This window comes from Mus caroli, chromosome 1 (assembly GCF_900094665.2).
Source record: "Mus caroli chromosome 1, CAROLI_EIJ_v1.1, whole genome shotgun sequence".
NCBI classification, from domain to species: Eukaryota; Metazoa; Chordata; class Mammalia; order Rodentia; family Muridae; genus Mus; species Mus caroli.
In genome coordinates this window covers 19,865,508-19,882,542 of record NC_034570.1, presented here as the reverse complement: position 1 = coordinate 19,882,542, position 17,035 = coordinate 19,865,508, and the positions used below count along the sequence as shown (strand labels likewise).

The 17,035-nt window shown below is 38.4% G+C and overlaps 1 protein-coding gene across 4 annotated transcripts in view; it reads left to right on the top strand.

Annotated features, from left to right (window-relative positions):
* Col19a1 (collagen type XIX alpha 1 chain) overlaps positions 1-17,035 on the top strand; it is a 313,337-nt gene that overhangs the window by 162,321 nt on the left and 133,981 nt on the right. For all 4 annotated transcript variants that reach the window (XM_029483553.1, XM_021163060.2, XM_029483550.1 and 1 more), the window contains one exon: positions 3,200-3,253. In XM_029483553.1, coding sequence (XP_029339413.1) covers positions 3,200-3,253 — 54 coding nt within the window. The remainder of the gene's footprint in view (positions 1-3,199; positions 3,254-17,035) is intronic.

The following is a 17,035-nucleotide window of genomic DNA, read 5'->3' as shown; positions in this document are numbered from 1 at the left end:
TTTGATGACAGTTAGTGTGTGCATGTGAATGCATGTGTGCACATGTATGCATGTGTGAGCGTGTGCATGTGTGTGTGTGTGTGTTTCAGAAACTCATGTTTAAAAACATTGACAGATTTGACAACATTTGGATGAATACCAAAAATGTTGTATATTGGTTTGACATTAGTTTTCCTAAAGGCAAAGACAATGGTTTAATCTAGAGCTAAGACTGTGTCAGTCTTGCATAAAATAGCATGTCTGTGTAATTACACTGCAATTAATATTGCTGTATTTTAATTTTAACATTTGATTTACTTACAAACATTAGGAATTTGTCATCTTTGAGTTAGCCTAATTATCCAACTTCCCTTGCTTATATATTATTTTGTAAGTGGTTTATAAATTACAGGCAAAATTGATCAATTTCTCAGTCCCCAAAAGTTATTACTGCCTAAGTTCATGAAATACAGGGTCACCACACCTCTGTACAATTATTTTTCTAAAATCATATAAAATAATGAAAGTGACAAATGTTTGCTTTTATTCAATCAGTTATGGTGAAGAACACGAGTATTTTTTCATTAGGAACATAAGCAGAAATTTTGTACTAATGTTCAAAACTCTGTTAAAATTATTTATATGAAACCCTTATATCTTCAGTCAAACATGAATGAAACTTTAAATGAAATTATGTGAATGAAAATTTAATATAGATTAATCAAACTTTTTGTTAAAAATAAATGTTCAGATGGTAAAGTCATATATGTATGTATATGTTACTACTGGTTGGGATTTGGGCTAGGTGCTTCCAAACATGAACCAATAGGCTTCTTAATCTACAGAACTAAAATAATGGCTCACACAATTGTAGAGTATTAAGAGGATATTGTTCAAGGAAATAGTGTAGTATAGATCATAAAGATACGTGCTGTCAATCATAGCAGCAGGCCACATGAGTGAAGGAACTGACTGAGTTGGGATTCAAGAAAAAGGACTTTGGTCACAACTAGAAATAGCACAGGCAATTATCTGTTTTGATTGACAGGCTTAGATTCTGTAAACATATGCATGCCCAATTATTCATAGACATAGAACGTAGATGGAGGATTCTCACTAAAAACTGCACTCAGAGGACACAGTTTACCTCACACTACATGTGCCCCATTGTAGTTAAGACTATCTCACGTCCTATCTTGTGCTAAGGACATAACTATAATATGAATGAATAAAATCTCTCTGTACTTTATGGTCATTAAGGGAAAGAAAAATGTATTTTATTGTTTAAAGTAGGATGTGCCTGTAGCTGAGTTCAGATGAGATATCTCACTGCCAGTGTGTTGTTGTATGTATTGTTCAGAGAGCTGGGTATAAGTAGTAGCTGTGGGTGGGAGACTCAGGCTTCCAGATGCATCTATTACAGGAGGAGAATGTACATAGTCTAAACCAAGCAGAGCTCCCCAATGCTGAGCTATTAACCTGTGTTTGCCTGACTTATATCATTTTTTTAAAAATATTATCTATGAAAGAATAGAAATGACCATATGCATAAAAAGTAGTTATGGGTCATCACAAAAATACCCAGTTTTTAGTTAAAGAAGATCATATTATAAAAAGGAATCCTGGGAGGCTAGCAGTGGAAGAGGGTATGCTTAGCATTCAAGAGGCTCTGAGTTCAATTTAGAAAGTGCCAAAGAATCCTAAGCTGTTTTTCTTCTAGATAGAATGAGTTTAGACTTACTTATACTGCTTGTTTGCATCAAATACTTTTATGCATTTAATATATATATAATTTAATAAGCTAATAATAAGAATTATAGAACCTAATGTATTCATTCTCTTTTTTTCACTATAGTGGATTGATTCTCCAGCAACAGTTGGTTTTCGTAGCCAGTAACATTCACAGCCCCTATTGAGTAAGATAGATCCCACTTACAGGCAAGTCAGGAGAGAGACCAAAGCTAGGTTTTCTCAAGATTGGATTGATGATTACAAAACCACCAGGAAGCTTGGCAGCCATGCAGGAAATGATCATCTGAAAGCCATTAGAATGGAGTTAAATGGATTCAAATAAAACAAATCTAATCAGGCCTGGTAATCCTATGTGAAGAATGGGTCTGAGAGAGGGGAGTGTAAGGTGTGAGTTTGATCTCGAGACTGAGCAACAAGATGGGGCTATGTGTGTTGACTGTGGTGAGGATTGCAAACAAGGAGTGAGGGAGGGTTCTACACTCAGTACTTGATGAGCCAAATTTGAGTTGCCTGTAGATATCCAAGTGGGGGTGTCGAACAGGCAGTTGGCTGTTCAATATGCATATACATAAACTAAGGCTAGTTTCTATCTATAAGTCTAGATATCATCTGTGTAAAGGGTCTGACGCACACAAGTGGAGGAGATCAGGTACAGGATGTAAACTATGAACATGAGTGTAAAGTCCCCCTACAGCCCATTTGAAGGTTCAAAGGGGAAGGAAGAAGCAATAGGAACGATCTGGAATAACCAGTAATGACTGCTGAAGAGAAAAAGATAGCAATATAGTCTGAGGTTGATACAGTCTGAGTCTCAACCTGATAGGTTGAGAAGGAATTCTTGTAATAACAAATACCTATAACAGCCACCCCAGAGACTTGGCTTTCAAATTAATGACACCTAGGAATTCCTGGACAATTTTATAATCTGAATTTTAAGTGAACAAATATGTTCCCCTCATTACTTGATGAGAATAAGGGAAATCATACAATACTATATGATACTAAAAGGTACACACATAAACACACATAGCTACAGCTAATGACAAAATCATGTGCTTTCTAAAAAGATACAAATCTACTGTCAACAAAACCGTAGTTTTGTTTATAGAATCTAAATATGGAAAAGGTACCTTTTCTGCTTACACTTATGGTTTTCATCCATGTGTGGTACTGTAGCAATTATGGGCTTTCAGTCATAAGAGGTTTGTTTATTATTTTGTTTTGGTTTTAATCTCTCCACTGCCTCAGAACTTCCCACTACCCTTTTCTTGAACCAGGTCGAAGGACAAGCAAGACAATGAACAGCCATTTCTCATCATTAACATATTGATAGACTAACCTTGGAAGGGCTGAAGTGACTTAACCTTGTTTTGTTTAGTCCCTGAAATGAGGGTCAGTCATCACGACATTCTTTCGTGGCAGACACACTTGAACTAGAGTGTTAACATGTGTTCCTTTCCCCCCACAGGGCTCCATAGGAATCCAAGGTCCCCAGGGTCCACCTGGCAAAGAAGGCCAAAGGGTGAGTAGAGTTGAAACAGCTGGTAGAGTTTGCCAACACGGAAGACAATTATTTTTGAGCATTAAAAAGAATAAAATAAATAGATAGCAAACAGGTGGGCATAGGGTACCAGCTACCAAAGACAGAAATAGAAGGTTAGGGATTTTGACAGAGTATTAGCATCAGAATAGTCTACATGTTTTCGAAAATCATCAGCACAAATGTATGGACCATTATTTGTATAAAGTCAGTTAGCCCTAATGTGGTCTAGAACATGTTGGCCAGAGTTCCCATTCTTGAGTTAAGTTAATGAGCACTGCAGTAGAAATCCCACCTGGACACACATTCTCTCAAAACTGTAGATAGCAACTAGGCTCTTGGCCCAAATTAACTAGCTGACATTAGGGACTCCTTGAAACTCACACTTCACTATTTGTTGATTTTAACCAAGATGAAACAGGCAATAAATTAATCTCAGCATTAATTGGAAATACCATGATGACCATCTCTAGCCAGAGCTGAGTCTTTGTATCTCCAGCAAAAGGAAGCCCTGAAGGGTTCTGGCAAATGGAGTGCTTCCCTGGGACTCTTGACACACCATCCTTGGGTCATTCTGTCTTCAGTTGATTCTGGAGTCTTGTGTTTTTATACACTTTCTCATATGATTGCTTATGAAGTCCCTGTGCTACATAAAGCAGGCATTACATCCTCAACTCTACAACAGTGTGGATGAGGTTCCTGGAACAGGGTTTCAAATGGCTTGACTTGGCTGCTGAAATAGAGGGCAAGCTTTCCCTCGTTGTCCAACTGTACTGTAAATCATTCTCATTTGCTCATAGCAATCTCATTTATACCTTCTGTGAAGGAAATCCATGTACTTCAAATATATCAGTGTACTTCAAATAGTTGAAGACCAATTTCCAAAGGCTTGCCTTTGGAAGGTTAATAAAGAACCAATTCTCTTGATTTATTTCCTTCCCTTTTTTGGGTTCCTAGGCCCACTGCAGTCTAGTAGTTTGTCCCAGGAGGCATGAATTGACCTCTTGCAGGAATCAAGAATGAGACAAAAATGTACAGTTCAATATGGCAAGTAGGCCCTCTACCATGGACAATAGACTCCCAATGCAGCTTAAGAGTCTTGTTATCTAGGAAGGAGGAAGCTTTGGGTTGTCATAGTGTGTGTTCAGCTTAACACACCCTCCTTTGTTTTAATGAAAACATCTACCCAGTCATGTCTTTCCTGGTTTGGGGTTGTCTTATATGACAGTGTTGGAACAAGCCATGTTATTTTTCATCTTCTGGAACTTAGTCTCTAATATTTTATCATTTGGGCATTATTTTCTTGGAGTTTTGTTGTTGTTTTAATGTATGTGAATCCTGTTCTCCAGTCAAACAGCTCCCATCTTTATACTATTGAAATAATTAATAAATTCTAAACAGAAAAGGACCCGACAACCAGATGTCAATAGCCTGTATTTTATCATGGGCTCAAGGACTGCTAATCAAAGTATGTGCAAATGTATGTGAACTCTACTTCCTCCTCACCCACATTTCTTAATTTGGTTTGTAAGATAATTATGAGAAACCTGTCAGCCAGTTGCTGAAATGAGAAAGTATTCAAATGATTCCCATTTTGTGTTTTAAAAACACACTTCAAATTGAAATTGTACCTTATCAAAGCTTGTATTTCAGAAGACAGGTCAAAGGATAAATGAAGTTGATGTATTTTTCATAATTGCAGAGGCAATTATTTGAACTACATAACTCAATCACTATTTTAATGTAAATATATTCTACTTATAAATGTGTGTAGTCCAGAATATTTTATAATACTTTTTATTTTATTTTCTATAAAGAGCGACTCCATCAGACAGTAATATAACTAATTTTAGAGTTATTGTTCCATATAATTTGTCCTTGTTGCTATCTCTCTCGAAAATGCCATGCACTTCAAAGAAAATAACTATATTAGATATTAGTGGCATTATCGATGTTTAAAAATAATTTCTGAACATTTTCAATGATGTCTCTAATTAAGTAGGTACTTAAACAGGAAGTGAATTAATGTAAGGAATGCACTCTTGTAGATTTGCGTTTATGTCCCTAAGTGTCCCATTTCTCCTCCTCATGAGAACCAGGTTTGAATGCACCTCAAAAGTCATTAACTGTATGGATGGATAAGGTGTCTTAATGCATGCACACACACATGCATATCACACACATCCACAAACACATTAACATGCATACAAATACACACATGTATACACACCTTCAGAAATAGACCAATAATTTTTCTATCTCATTGAATTTTAAAATAGAATACTATAGAAAAATCCATGACTGTAAAAACTATATTGATCCACTGTCAACAAACATGTAAATTTTGATTGCAGGTGTTTGACTCCTGTTAAAATTGTTAAAACAGAATATAAAACATGTGGCAAGTCCCTAGGACTTAATTTCTAGTCACAATGTCTTTAGTGAAAGATGTTTAATGGTAAATAAAGCTTCACCTTCTTATTCTTCCTCCATGATTACACACATAACAATATCTCACAGTTAGGATACGTTTACAACACAGATCTCACTCACATGAAACCATACTTTAAAAAATACCGAACATTGCAGAAGTATGCAAGTATTGCTGCAGTTATTTTTATTAACACACAAAATTCTAGTTGAGAAAACACACACACATACATGATAAGAAGGCTTCTATATACTCAGTGAGAACACTGCTTTTGTGGGTACTTAAACAGAACTTTGTTTGCATTTTTAATTAGTTCATTTTGTTTGTCTCGTAAAGCTGTTAGACGTTAGCTTACAAACTATTCATTTAATAAACTATAAAATTAATGTTCTCACATTTAAAAACTGATCTTAACTTTGAGAATATTCTTACGGTATGTTTTCTTGACCTGATTTTCATCTTTGTTTTATGCCATTAAATATTTAACCTTCACTTTTTGAAATCTTGTAAGTAAAATATTTGACTGAAACTTTTAATCTTTCTTTGGAGGGAGGTGTCAAGACAGGATTTCTTTTTATAGCCCTGACTGTCCTAGAACTTGCTCTGTAGACCAGGCTGGCCACAAACTCACAGAGATCTGCCTGCCTCTCCCTCCACAGTGCTGGAATTAAAGACATTTGCAACCACCACCCAGCAGTACTTTTAATCTTATACACGTTATTAATCAATGCAAGTGTTAGAATAGCTAATAATAAACAATGGTCTTATACTGTGGATTCAGTGTGTTTGAGAGTGGTGAGGGCAGGCAACCTATGTGGAGGCCTGGAGACTGTTCAGGTCAGGATGAGAACAGAGGAGGAAGCAGGAAGGTACCCAGGACACAGCAGGGCCAGAACACCAAAGGAGAGCACTTTAACAGTTATGGAGAACTCAGTGGGAGTAAGCTCACATCAGGGGTACAAAGATGTGACAGTTGTTAATAGGGGATATTATTCACTTACATAGCCCCTATTCTAAGCTCATAGGAGTCCCTTGCTTTGTTCCCAGAACCTCCATGGTGGCTCACCAAAGTGCAATTCCAGGTCAGGGGTTTGTTCTCTAGGAGCTCCTGTACACACACGGTACACAGACAAGTTACATGAATGTGTGCACAAGTACACACACACATGCACCTACACATAAACACACATGCACATGCATGTGCACGCATGCACACATATACACACAAACACACATGAGCAACAAAGTCAACAGAGAGATGTTTCTTAAAAGAAGCCAGCAGAAGCAGTGTTAATTGATAAAGAAGTTTTAATTGATCAATGGGCAAGGCATTAGAAGAGAAAATGAGAGAAAGGTGGGAGGCTAGGAAATTAGACAGCCAATGGTGAGGTGGCAGAAGTGGCAACAGGAACTGAATGGAAGCCCAGAAAAATGTCCTAGGAAGTGACGTAGTTTAGGTAGATCACATGTTCGTAGATGCTCCCACGAAATAGCTCAGGAGAGTTGACTTGGATAGATGCCTCTGAGACACAGATTCCCTGTGGACCTCCTTATAATGGAATATTTCAAAGTATACAGAGAATAAGTATTTAATGCAACCTTCTACTTTTCTTATACACATGTTGAGTTCATGCCTAAACAATATCAGTTTAAATGTGCAACTCATATGTTTTTTTATCAAAGGAATCATGCCAGGTCTCTTTTTTTAAAAAATGACCATTTATTAGTGAGTTAGCCAGTTACCCAAATAAAATGCACTTTGCATGGCTATACAAAGATCTTGTTCTTGTTATCTGCTACTAGAATCTAATTTTAATACTGGACAGAAATACACTTAAATTTTCTACACTCTTCTCCATAGCCCCTTTAGTCACAATTCAGGTTATGCTGTGTACCTGTGCCTCACTTCACACTAGGAAACCTTTGTCTTAATTGCTTCCCTGAACACTGTAGTGCATACAGATTTGACTTTCCCTCACAGTCCTAAATCCCAGCTCTGTCTGGCCTCGGGATTCCTTGCCTTCTACAGAGAATTGGAGCTGCTCAGCCCCCACCCCTGTCAGGTGGTAGCCCATTGCCCTTGTCCAGATTTGATGGAAGCAAGGGAACAAGATCATATTTCCTCCATTACGGTGATGCTGGAGCCAGTGAAATTCCAGGATGACAGGGCTGGTAGCATGTCTGCCTGCTTCCATGCCACAGGCAAGACACTGTTCAGTGTGGAGGTTGTCACCTGGACTCTAAGTCCAAACTGATGGAATTGAAATCCCAGCTCTGACACTAACTGTGTGGTCACGAGTGAGTTCTTCTGCCTCTCTATGCCTGTTGCCTCATAGAAAATGTAGATTATACTACTACCCACCAAAGGCTGCTCATAGGTTGGATAAGGCGAATATCAGATATCACCATCATTTTCACCCCCAGCCTGCAGATGCAGGGATGTTGATGAAAGGTGAGGCAGGGCACAACACCTAGCAGAACTTGGCTAGAGACACTGCGTAACTGATAGAGAGAAGCCATTCAAGAAAATGTCTTTTCACTGCTACACAGTCGAACCTATTTTCCTTCACTTTTACTTGAATTCTCCCTTTCTCTGGATGTCGGTGCCCATGTTTTTTTTTTTTTTTAATATTTTTATTACATATTTTCCTCAATTACGTTTCCAATGCTATCCCAAAAGTCCCCCATAGCGCCCCCCCACTTCCCTATCCACCCATTCCCATTCTTTTGGCCCTGGCATTCCCCTNTATTGGGGCATATAAAGTTTGCAAGTCCAATGGGCCTCTCTTTCCAGTGATGGCTGACTAGGCCATCTTTCGATACATATGCAGCTAGAGACAAGAGCTCCTGGGTTCTAGTTAGTACATCATGTTGTTCCAACAATAGGGTTGCAGATCCCTTTAGCTCCTTGGGTACTTACTCTAGCTTCTCCATTGGGAGCCCTGTGATACATCCAATAGCTGACTGTGAACATCCACTCCTGTGTTTGCTAGGCCCCAGCATCGTCTCACAAGAGACAGCTATATTTGGGTCCTTTCAGCAAAATCTTGCTAGTGTATGCAATGGTGTCAGCGTTTAGAAGTTGATTATGGGATGGATCCCTGGGTACGGCAGTCTCTAAATGGTCCATCCTTTCATCACCGCTACGAACTTTGTCTCTGTAACTCCTTCCCTGGGTGTTTTGTTCCCAATTCTGAGAAGGTGCACAGTGTCCACACTTTGGTCTTCATTCTTCTTGAGTTTCATGCGTTTAGCAAATTGTATCTTAAATCTTGGGTATCCTAAGTTTTGGGCTAATATCCACTTATCAGTGAATACATATTGTGTGAGTTCTTTTGTGATTGTGTTACTTCACTCAAGATGATGCCCTCCAGGTCCATCCATTTGGCTAGGAATTTCATAAATTCATTCTTTTTAATAGCTGAGTAGTACTCCATTGTGTAAATGTACCATAATTTCTGTATCCATTCCTCTGTTGAGGGACATCTGGGTTCAGGTGCCCATGTTTTATGCCCCAGGATAAAGAGCAACATTTATGTAGCTCGATAATAAAATTGAGAGTTTCAGAAACCTAACAAGTATAAAATAGATGACGTCCCTCCCATTGTAGGGTAGGATGTGAAGATTAACGTCCTCTGTGTAGGGGAGCTGGGGCCTCAGATTTTGTCTTACAGGTAAATGGTACTTACGTATAAATTTACTAGGTTTTTCATGGCAAACACTGCTTTCCTTCCTTGCCTGTGTCTGATCTGGTTTATGTGCCTTACCAATGATAGCATAAATAACACATATGATGTTCTGATAACCATTGGGTTTATTGATACCACTAGGACAAAGGACACTAAAATCACTGCTTCCAGGAAACCAACAGATAGTGCAAAACTCATTCAAGCAAGTTTTTCCTCAAGCCCACTTGCTTGAATTTACAAGACTACATATCAGACTCAATGTAAATGACCAAACCTGCACACATCCCCATATTCCATTTTGCAGAATTCCATAGCAGTCTTTTGGCATTTAGCATCTCCCACATCTGCATCAAGAAGATCTGCTGAAGCAATGGGTTAGGACAGGAAGGCAGAGAGAATGCCCATGTCTGTTAATATCAAGTAAATGTCAGCAAGGGTACAGTTGGGTCTCAGCAGTAAACATGCTCTGGATTTGCTTCATGCTCTGTGCCTGATGGGAACTATAAATCCAGCAAACAAGATGTAGGCAGACAATATCTAGCTCAGTCTAATTGAAGTAAGGTGAAAGGAGACAGCACAAGGCATGGACTGGACTTCCTGAATAAAGGCCATCCTGTAGATCAAGTTAAATGTCACAGCTACTTAATGGCAGTGTGTCTGTGGGCCATTGTGGTAAAATTCACTCTAATTAGTAGTGCCTGCCATGAATTTAAGGCAAGAAAGACAAAATGTTCCAGAAGGGCTGGCAGTGAGGAAGAAAAATGATTGTAGCCTATGGTGACAATCCAATACTTATGTAGACATCCAAGGCACAATGGGCCAGGTTTCTCACATCCATTTAAATAAAGGGACAAGTGACATGATTTGTAATACAATAAGATGACGTAAATTATCTCCATTTGGTGATTAGCAAAGAAGAACCATTTCATAGTTTCTGAATGGGACACTGCCTATGAATAGCATGTTTATGCAGATCTATGTAAGAGCTGTTCTATGTCATGGAAGAACCATACCATGGAGCCTTTGAACTGAAGACATCCTGTCTCCAATGTCCAGAGATGCTGACAGCTTCAGAGGGATTTAGCCTAATAAAAGGGTAGCAGGTCCCAGACCATCGAATAACCAACTGTAGAGCAAACATCAAAGTTAAAGGGTGGAAAAATGGCAGGGCCATTCCAGCCCATCAAATGAAACGAAAGCCATAGAAATTCAACAATGTTCTAAATGAGGCCACAGAACCAGTTATATATTTTAACATAAGAAAAAAATACAGCTAATTCTGTGGTCCTGTATAGAAGCAGAAGCAGAAGCAGAAGCAGAAGCAGAAGCAGAAGCAGAAGCAGAAAAGGAGAAGAGAAGAAGAAGAAGAAGAAGAAGAAGAAGAAGAAGAAGAAGAAGAAGAAGAAGAAGAAGAAGGAGGAGGAGGAGGAGGANGGAGGAGGAGGAGGAGGAGAAGGGGGAAGAGGAGGAGGAGGAAGAGGAGGAGGAGGAGGAGGAGGAAAACAACAAACAACAACAATAACAGCAGCAGCAGCAGCAACTGCCACCTAGATTTGTATATCTTTAAAATGGAGACTATTGAGTTTTTAAGTGAAGCACTGACCAAAGATCCACTTTAAATTTCATTCCTAAGACCACACATCAAAAGGAACAATGGTGCCGTTGATCCCTTCTGGTCTCCACACAGAGAAAAGTGCACACTCTCTCCCCATAACCAGCCTATCTTGTCATCAGTTTAAAACCAGAATTGCCTGGACAGTGGGAAAGGATGGGTGGCCATCAGAGTTAACCTGTTCCAGCTGTGGGGTTACTTTAACTCATAACTGCAGGCAAACTGCTTCAAATTCTAATGTAAATTAGTTTTATCACTACTTAGCTCTCAGGTATATTACAGAACTAAGCCTGAGACACCAGAGAATATTCTTTGGTGACAGATTTGTACTGAAGCATCCTATAACTATTACCTGCTTACCCACAGATGCACTTAAGGGGGAGGGGAAGGAAAAGAAGCACTTGCTTTGATGTGAGCTGTGCTAACCCTCCGATGTCACTGCCTATACTGCATCTAAGTCATACTGAACACCTCTTGTTAGCTTTGCCAGGGTAAATGTCAAGCAAAAAGTTTTTTGCCATTTGAGAAGCTGTGAATATGGGTGTGGATGGCTGCCAACACCAAGCATGAATGCAGGAACTACAAAGAGAATTTTAAAAATGTAAAACATGAAGAACATTGGACATGTTTTATGGCATAATGATTTAAAAGGCAGAAAGTTACAGTTCAAACCTCAGCTTTACAAAACTATTGCATCTTGTGTGGCCTTCCAGAAACAAGGGAATTCTGAAAGCAAGTTTAATGCTTTTGTCATTTGCAACATATCATGATAAAATTCTCAAGAGACAGCAGCAGTTGAAAAATAAATGTGATAATCCAACAGTTGAAAGATGATTGGACATTTCTTTCCCATAGGATTCACGGTGCACCTTGGTCAGTTCTGAATTCTACAGGAAAAGCTAATGATCTACCTTTTCTTGTTTTCCTTAAAAATGGTTAACTTCTGAATTTTTCTTATTAGAAATAATGGATACCCACTTGATATTTTTAATAGGTTCAAAGCAAACACATCCATAAATATTTGTACTAATGTGACTGTGTTCACTGGTAGTCTTTACAGTCACTACAGTGTGAAAGAGATGCTGCATAGCTTTCATTTGCGATTCCAGAATCCAAACTGTGTGCTAGGCAGCATCTATCTCATATTGTATGACTGTGTGTGTGTATGTGTGTGTGTGTGTGTGTAGTGACTATATGTAAATGCTGCATATGCTCAATTAAAATGACACTGTAAGAAAAACAGTGCTTGGAGTGTAGAGATGGCTCAGCCATTGAAGGCTAGGGTCTCAGCCAAAACATCAAGACAAGTAACTGAAAAAAAATACAAATAAATAAAAGAGCATTGAGGAAAATAATTGCATGCTTCTGATCATGTCTTCACACTTTCCCTTGATATGTTTTTGTGAAGTGTTCCATAGAAAACATTTTTAAACTTTAATACATGTATTTGGCCATGTTAATAGGTTTTTATCTTTAGCACATTTGAACATACTCTTATAAAAGAAGTGAAATTAAAGTCTGTACACTGAGTGGGGAAGGGAAGAGCTAGGTAACAAAGAGGAAGAAAAGATGGGGATGTGACACTTGAATTGCTGTTTGGTGTGGCAAGCCATGGAAGTTAGCTTGCCTGGGGTTCCTTAAAAGCAGAGATATGAGCTATCCTTATTCAAGTCACTGACTAAAGAAACATGTGCACAACTGAAGCACACGGAGAAAGCAAGAAACATAGAAACGTGATTTCAAGAAGAGTCTAGAATCAGTCTGGTTCCACATGGCTCTTTGGGGCACAACAACCTTATCCCACTTTGAGGTAAAAGGTTGTGCTTCCTCTCTCTGGGTTGAATAAGGGCAATAATTCCCCAGGTATTCCCCCAACAGGATGTTCCTCAAAACTAAAGAGACCTAAGGGAAAGGTTCATTTAGAAGCAAATATCTAGTAAAAAATAAAGTATTGAATGCTTTGAAATTTTGTGTTTTTATGATCAAACTCTCCTCCTCAGTAAAGTCAATAAGTCATTGTTTCATAGTCAAAAAATGTAGTAGCCAAATTCCACCAACCAGGCCTGGCTCTGAACTACAGAAAACAGACGTCAGTGTCAGCTAAGCAGAATCAGAGGGCCTCTAAGCAGAAGCAGACACTATGGTAAATCATAGATTCACAGGAAAGCGGAAGTGGAAACCTATGCATCTTTTTAGATACATAGATGAAAGAACATAATTATTACGTAAGCAAGTGAAACAGCCAGATGCTGTAAACATTCAGAAAAGCCAATGAACAGAGAGAGACACAACTGGGTATTTAGGGGTGAAAATGTCTAAAAATCATTATATACATGTGTGAAACAGACATTGGGCAAAAAAAAAAAAAAAATGTTTTAATGATGGCTGAACTAACAAATTGAAACTACCCATAGTGCCTTTGCCTAATGTAGGAAATGTTAAAAGGAAACTGTCTTTTTGGAGATGAATCCATTTAAAGGACCCAGGCATGAAGAGCACCAGCCCGTAAAACCTGGCTTGAGCGATGACTCCATGGATTAGAGCACTGGCTGCTCTTCCAGAAAATCCAGGTTTGATTCCCAGCACCCATCGTGTAGCCATCTGTAATTCCAGTTCCAGGATGAAATGTTCTCCTTTGCCCTATTCAGGCATCAGGTATACATGTGTTGCACATACATACATTCCAGCAAAATACTCTATATACATATAAAATAGAATAAATAAATATCCAAAAGAAAATATTTTTTTAAAGTAAAATTAAATTCATCTGATTTCTCAAGAAGGAAGGACAAATTTGCTATCAGGAGGTCTCCAGAGAGGGCAGAATAGTACCAGACAGACTGCAACTAAAGAACAGGCTTCAGAAAAAAAAAATTACTGGGGACAGGCCCTTGAACTTGGGGTAACTCCTACATCTAGAAGTAGATAAAGAGATCCAACTTGTCTGAGTTGATGCTGCCAATCTTTAGAAAGTCAGGGGATTACTGACTACCACTTTCAGAAGCTGATATTTATCTTGTCCAATTTACGTGTTTGTGTGTACCACAGTGTGTGTGTGTGTGTGTGTGTGTGTGTGTGTGTGTGTGTCCCAGTATGTGTACATGTGTACACTGGAAAGTGGATGAAGGATGGAGGTTGATATCAGGCGCCATCCTTATTTATTGAGTCAGGGTCTCTCATCAGATCAAAGCTTTCACATAAGGCTGATCATGCTAGCCAACTGACTCTAGAGATCCTATCTCTGCCTTCAGAGACTACAGTTCCAATCCACCAAGACTTGCATGCATTTGAGGATTAAAATTCTAGTCCCTGTGCTTGCAAAGCCTGTGCATTAACTAGTATATCATCTTCCTTGCCCATAAGCTGGAATTTAAAGAGAAATGGCTCAAGGCAGCGTTGGGGAGAGAAGGACAAAGTTTTCTCTTGTATTCAAATGACATTCACAAACAAAGGAAGAAACCACTGAACAGGGAGAAATTAAAGATATAAGCCTCCTAAAACAACAGTATAAATTGGGTAGGTGTCCAGAGAAAATTGGGAAAGCATAAGTACAGTCAGGACCTTCATTTGGAGGACCACAAGAAGGCATAGAGCAGCGGTTCTCAACCTTCCTCACACTGTGACCCTACAATACAGTTCCTCATGTTGGGGGTTACCCCAACCATAAACTTATTTTTGCTGTTACCTCATTACTATAATTTTGATGCTGTTATGAATCATAATGTAAATATACCTGATATGCAAGATATCTGACATATAACCCCTGTGAAAGGACTGTTTGACCCCAAAAGGGGTCACAGCCCAGAAGTTGGGATCCATTGGTATTTAGGGATGTGAGCATTCATTTTGGGAGCAAGAAGGAACCAAAGAAAATTTCATCCTCATGATACATATGTATGTTTGTCTCACATAGAAAAAGAAATAGGAGATGGGACCTACAAAAGTCTCTGCTATTTATGAGGCATTTTTATCATGATTATTAAAATATATATATACCCTATTTCATTCATAACTAAGCCCAAGTCAGTGAAGAAAAGTCAGAGAAATATACAAATGTTGAGAAGGCCAAGGTAAGAGACCAGAGAAAGGTGGTCACTGAGGGAGAAAAAGATCTGTGACATCAATTCGGAGTATTGCTAGGTTCTCCAAGTTTCTAGTGATGTCCAGGCACTCCATCATAACCACCCCATGAATGATGGTGCTTTCCTACATAAATTTCCAGTAAAACCTACTGTAAAAATCCCTTTTATCAGCTATCTTAAAACAAAACATTAGTTTTGTTTTATTAGTTATTGATCCAACTCAGGCCAGTTGGATCTCCTTATCTACTAGATGTAGAAGACAATCTAAATCTTTTAGAAAATTTTATTGGTAAAATATAAATTAGGTAAGGGTAAAACACTGTCAGAACTAAATTATTCTTATATTTATTGCTTCTGAAAATTTTCACATCTTATATCCCTGTAAACATTCTTTGAACTCTCATTTTCCTGAATTCTATGAAATCTCTGAAGCATGCAGATGCTGTTAACCATGCTAGGAAAACTCAAGAGACCCGTTTATACCACAATATGTCTTTCTGATGCATTAGAACAATGCATTATTGAAGTTATGGCCACAAATTTGTGTGTGCTACGGTGCTCATGTATTATAAGCTGACATGCTTTTCCATGAGAGCTGACTAGATGGATGCTGTATACTCCTTTGCAGTTGTTGGCCATAGAGCTAAAAAAATTTTCAGAGTAAAATAAGGATGAAAGAAAATTTCCTAATCTTCTCATGTAAGATTTAAATGGTGTACTGCTTGTTTTCTTTCTTATTTTGTTAAAATTGTGTGACTTGGGTGTGCCTAATTTACTTTTATTAAACAATCATCTAATGCAAACAGAAGTAATCTATGCCATTTGTAAAAACTTTTATTTTTAATCTTTTATTCTTAAGACAACATTCCTAATTATTCCCCCCACTCTATACTCTTTTATATTTTGCTACTCAATTTCAAATATAATTATAATGAGTTTTCTTTAAAACTATTTTTCTGCCATATCACTTTCAAAAGTTATGTAGATTTTCTGGCAAGGGTGCAATTTAAAAAATATGAACAAATCTATGAAACTTTCTCAGATCTTGTTATTCATGATCAGATTTAGAGAGTGTGGTAGACTCCTGTAAGACCTCAAACCATAACAGACAGGAAATATATGACTTGGAGACATTTCTTTCAGTATCTTCAGTATGATTCTATTAGGAAGCATTCTATACCATCACCTTCTAAAGATACTGGGATGAGTTACATCAGCATTAAGACTAATATTTAATTAAACAGGAAAGAAACACCTCGTGGTAAAACAATGGTCATGGAAGTTGTGCCTACAAAATGGGAGCAATAGGATCATGCATCAGTCAGCTTTCTCATGTCTGTATCAGAATACCTGACACTACTTAAGGGGAGAAAGGGTTTATTTTGACTGTGGATTCAGAGAGTTCAATTCTCTTAGGTTCGATTGATTCTTGGTCCATGGGGAGGGATGTGTGACACTATTCCTGGGAAGGCATGTTTCATGGGAAGACACTGTTCATGGGAATGCATAAATTTGTGCTCACCTCAGGATAGTGAAATGAGGACAGACCAAAATACAGATAGCACCAAAGACCAACTTGGGGGACCAATGAGTTTTACTGGGGTTACTTACAGGAATATAGTTAGTTGGGTTACTTAGAGAGGTGACTCAAGGCCAGCTGTATCACCAATGCCAACTCATACACTCATAAAACCTGGAACCTGGAGCCCACTACACAACTTACAGGCAGCTCAATAAGATGAAGACTGTCCTTTCCAGGAGGCTCAGTTGGTCCAGCCTTCTTTCAGGCAGCTCTGCTTCCCTGAGTGACCAGCCTTTCTATGCTCTTTTTCTTTGGCCTTCCCAACATCTATCTATTTCTCTGTCTTTTCTTCACTGACTTGGGCTTGTCCATGAACAAAATAGACATTAGCTATCTTAACAATCATGATTTAAAATGCCTCTTATAAA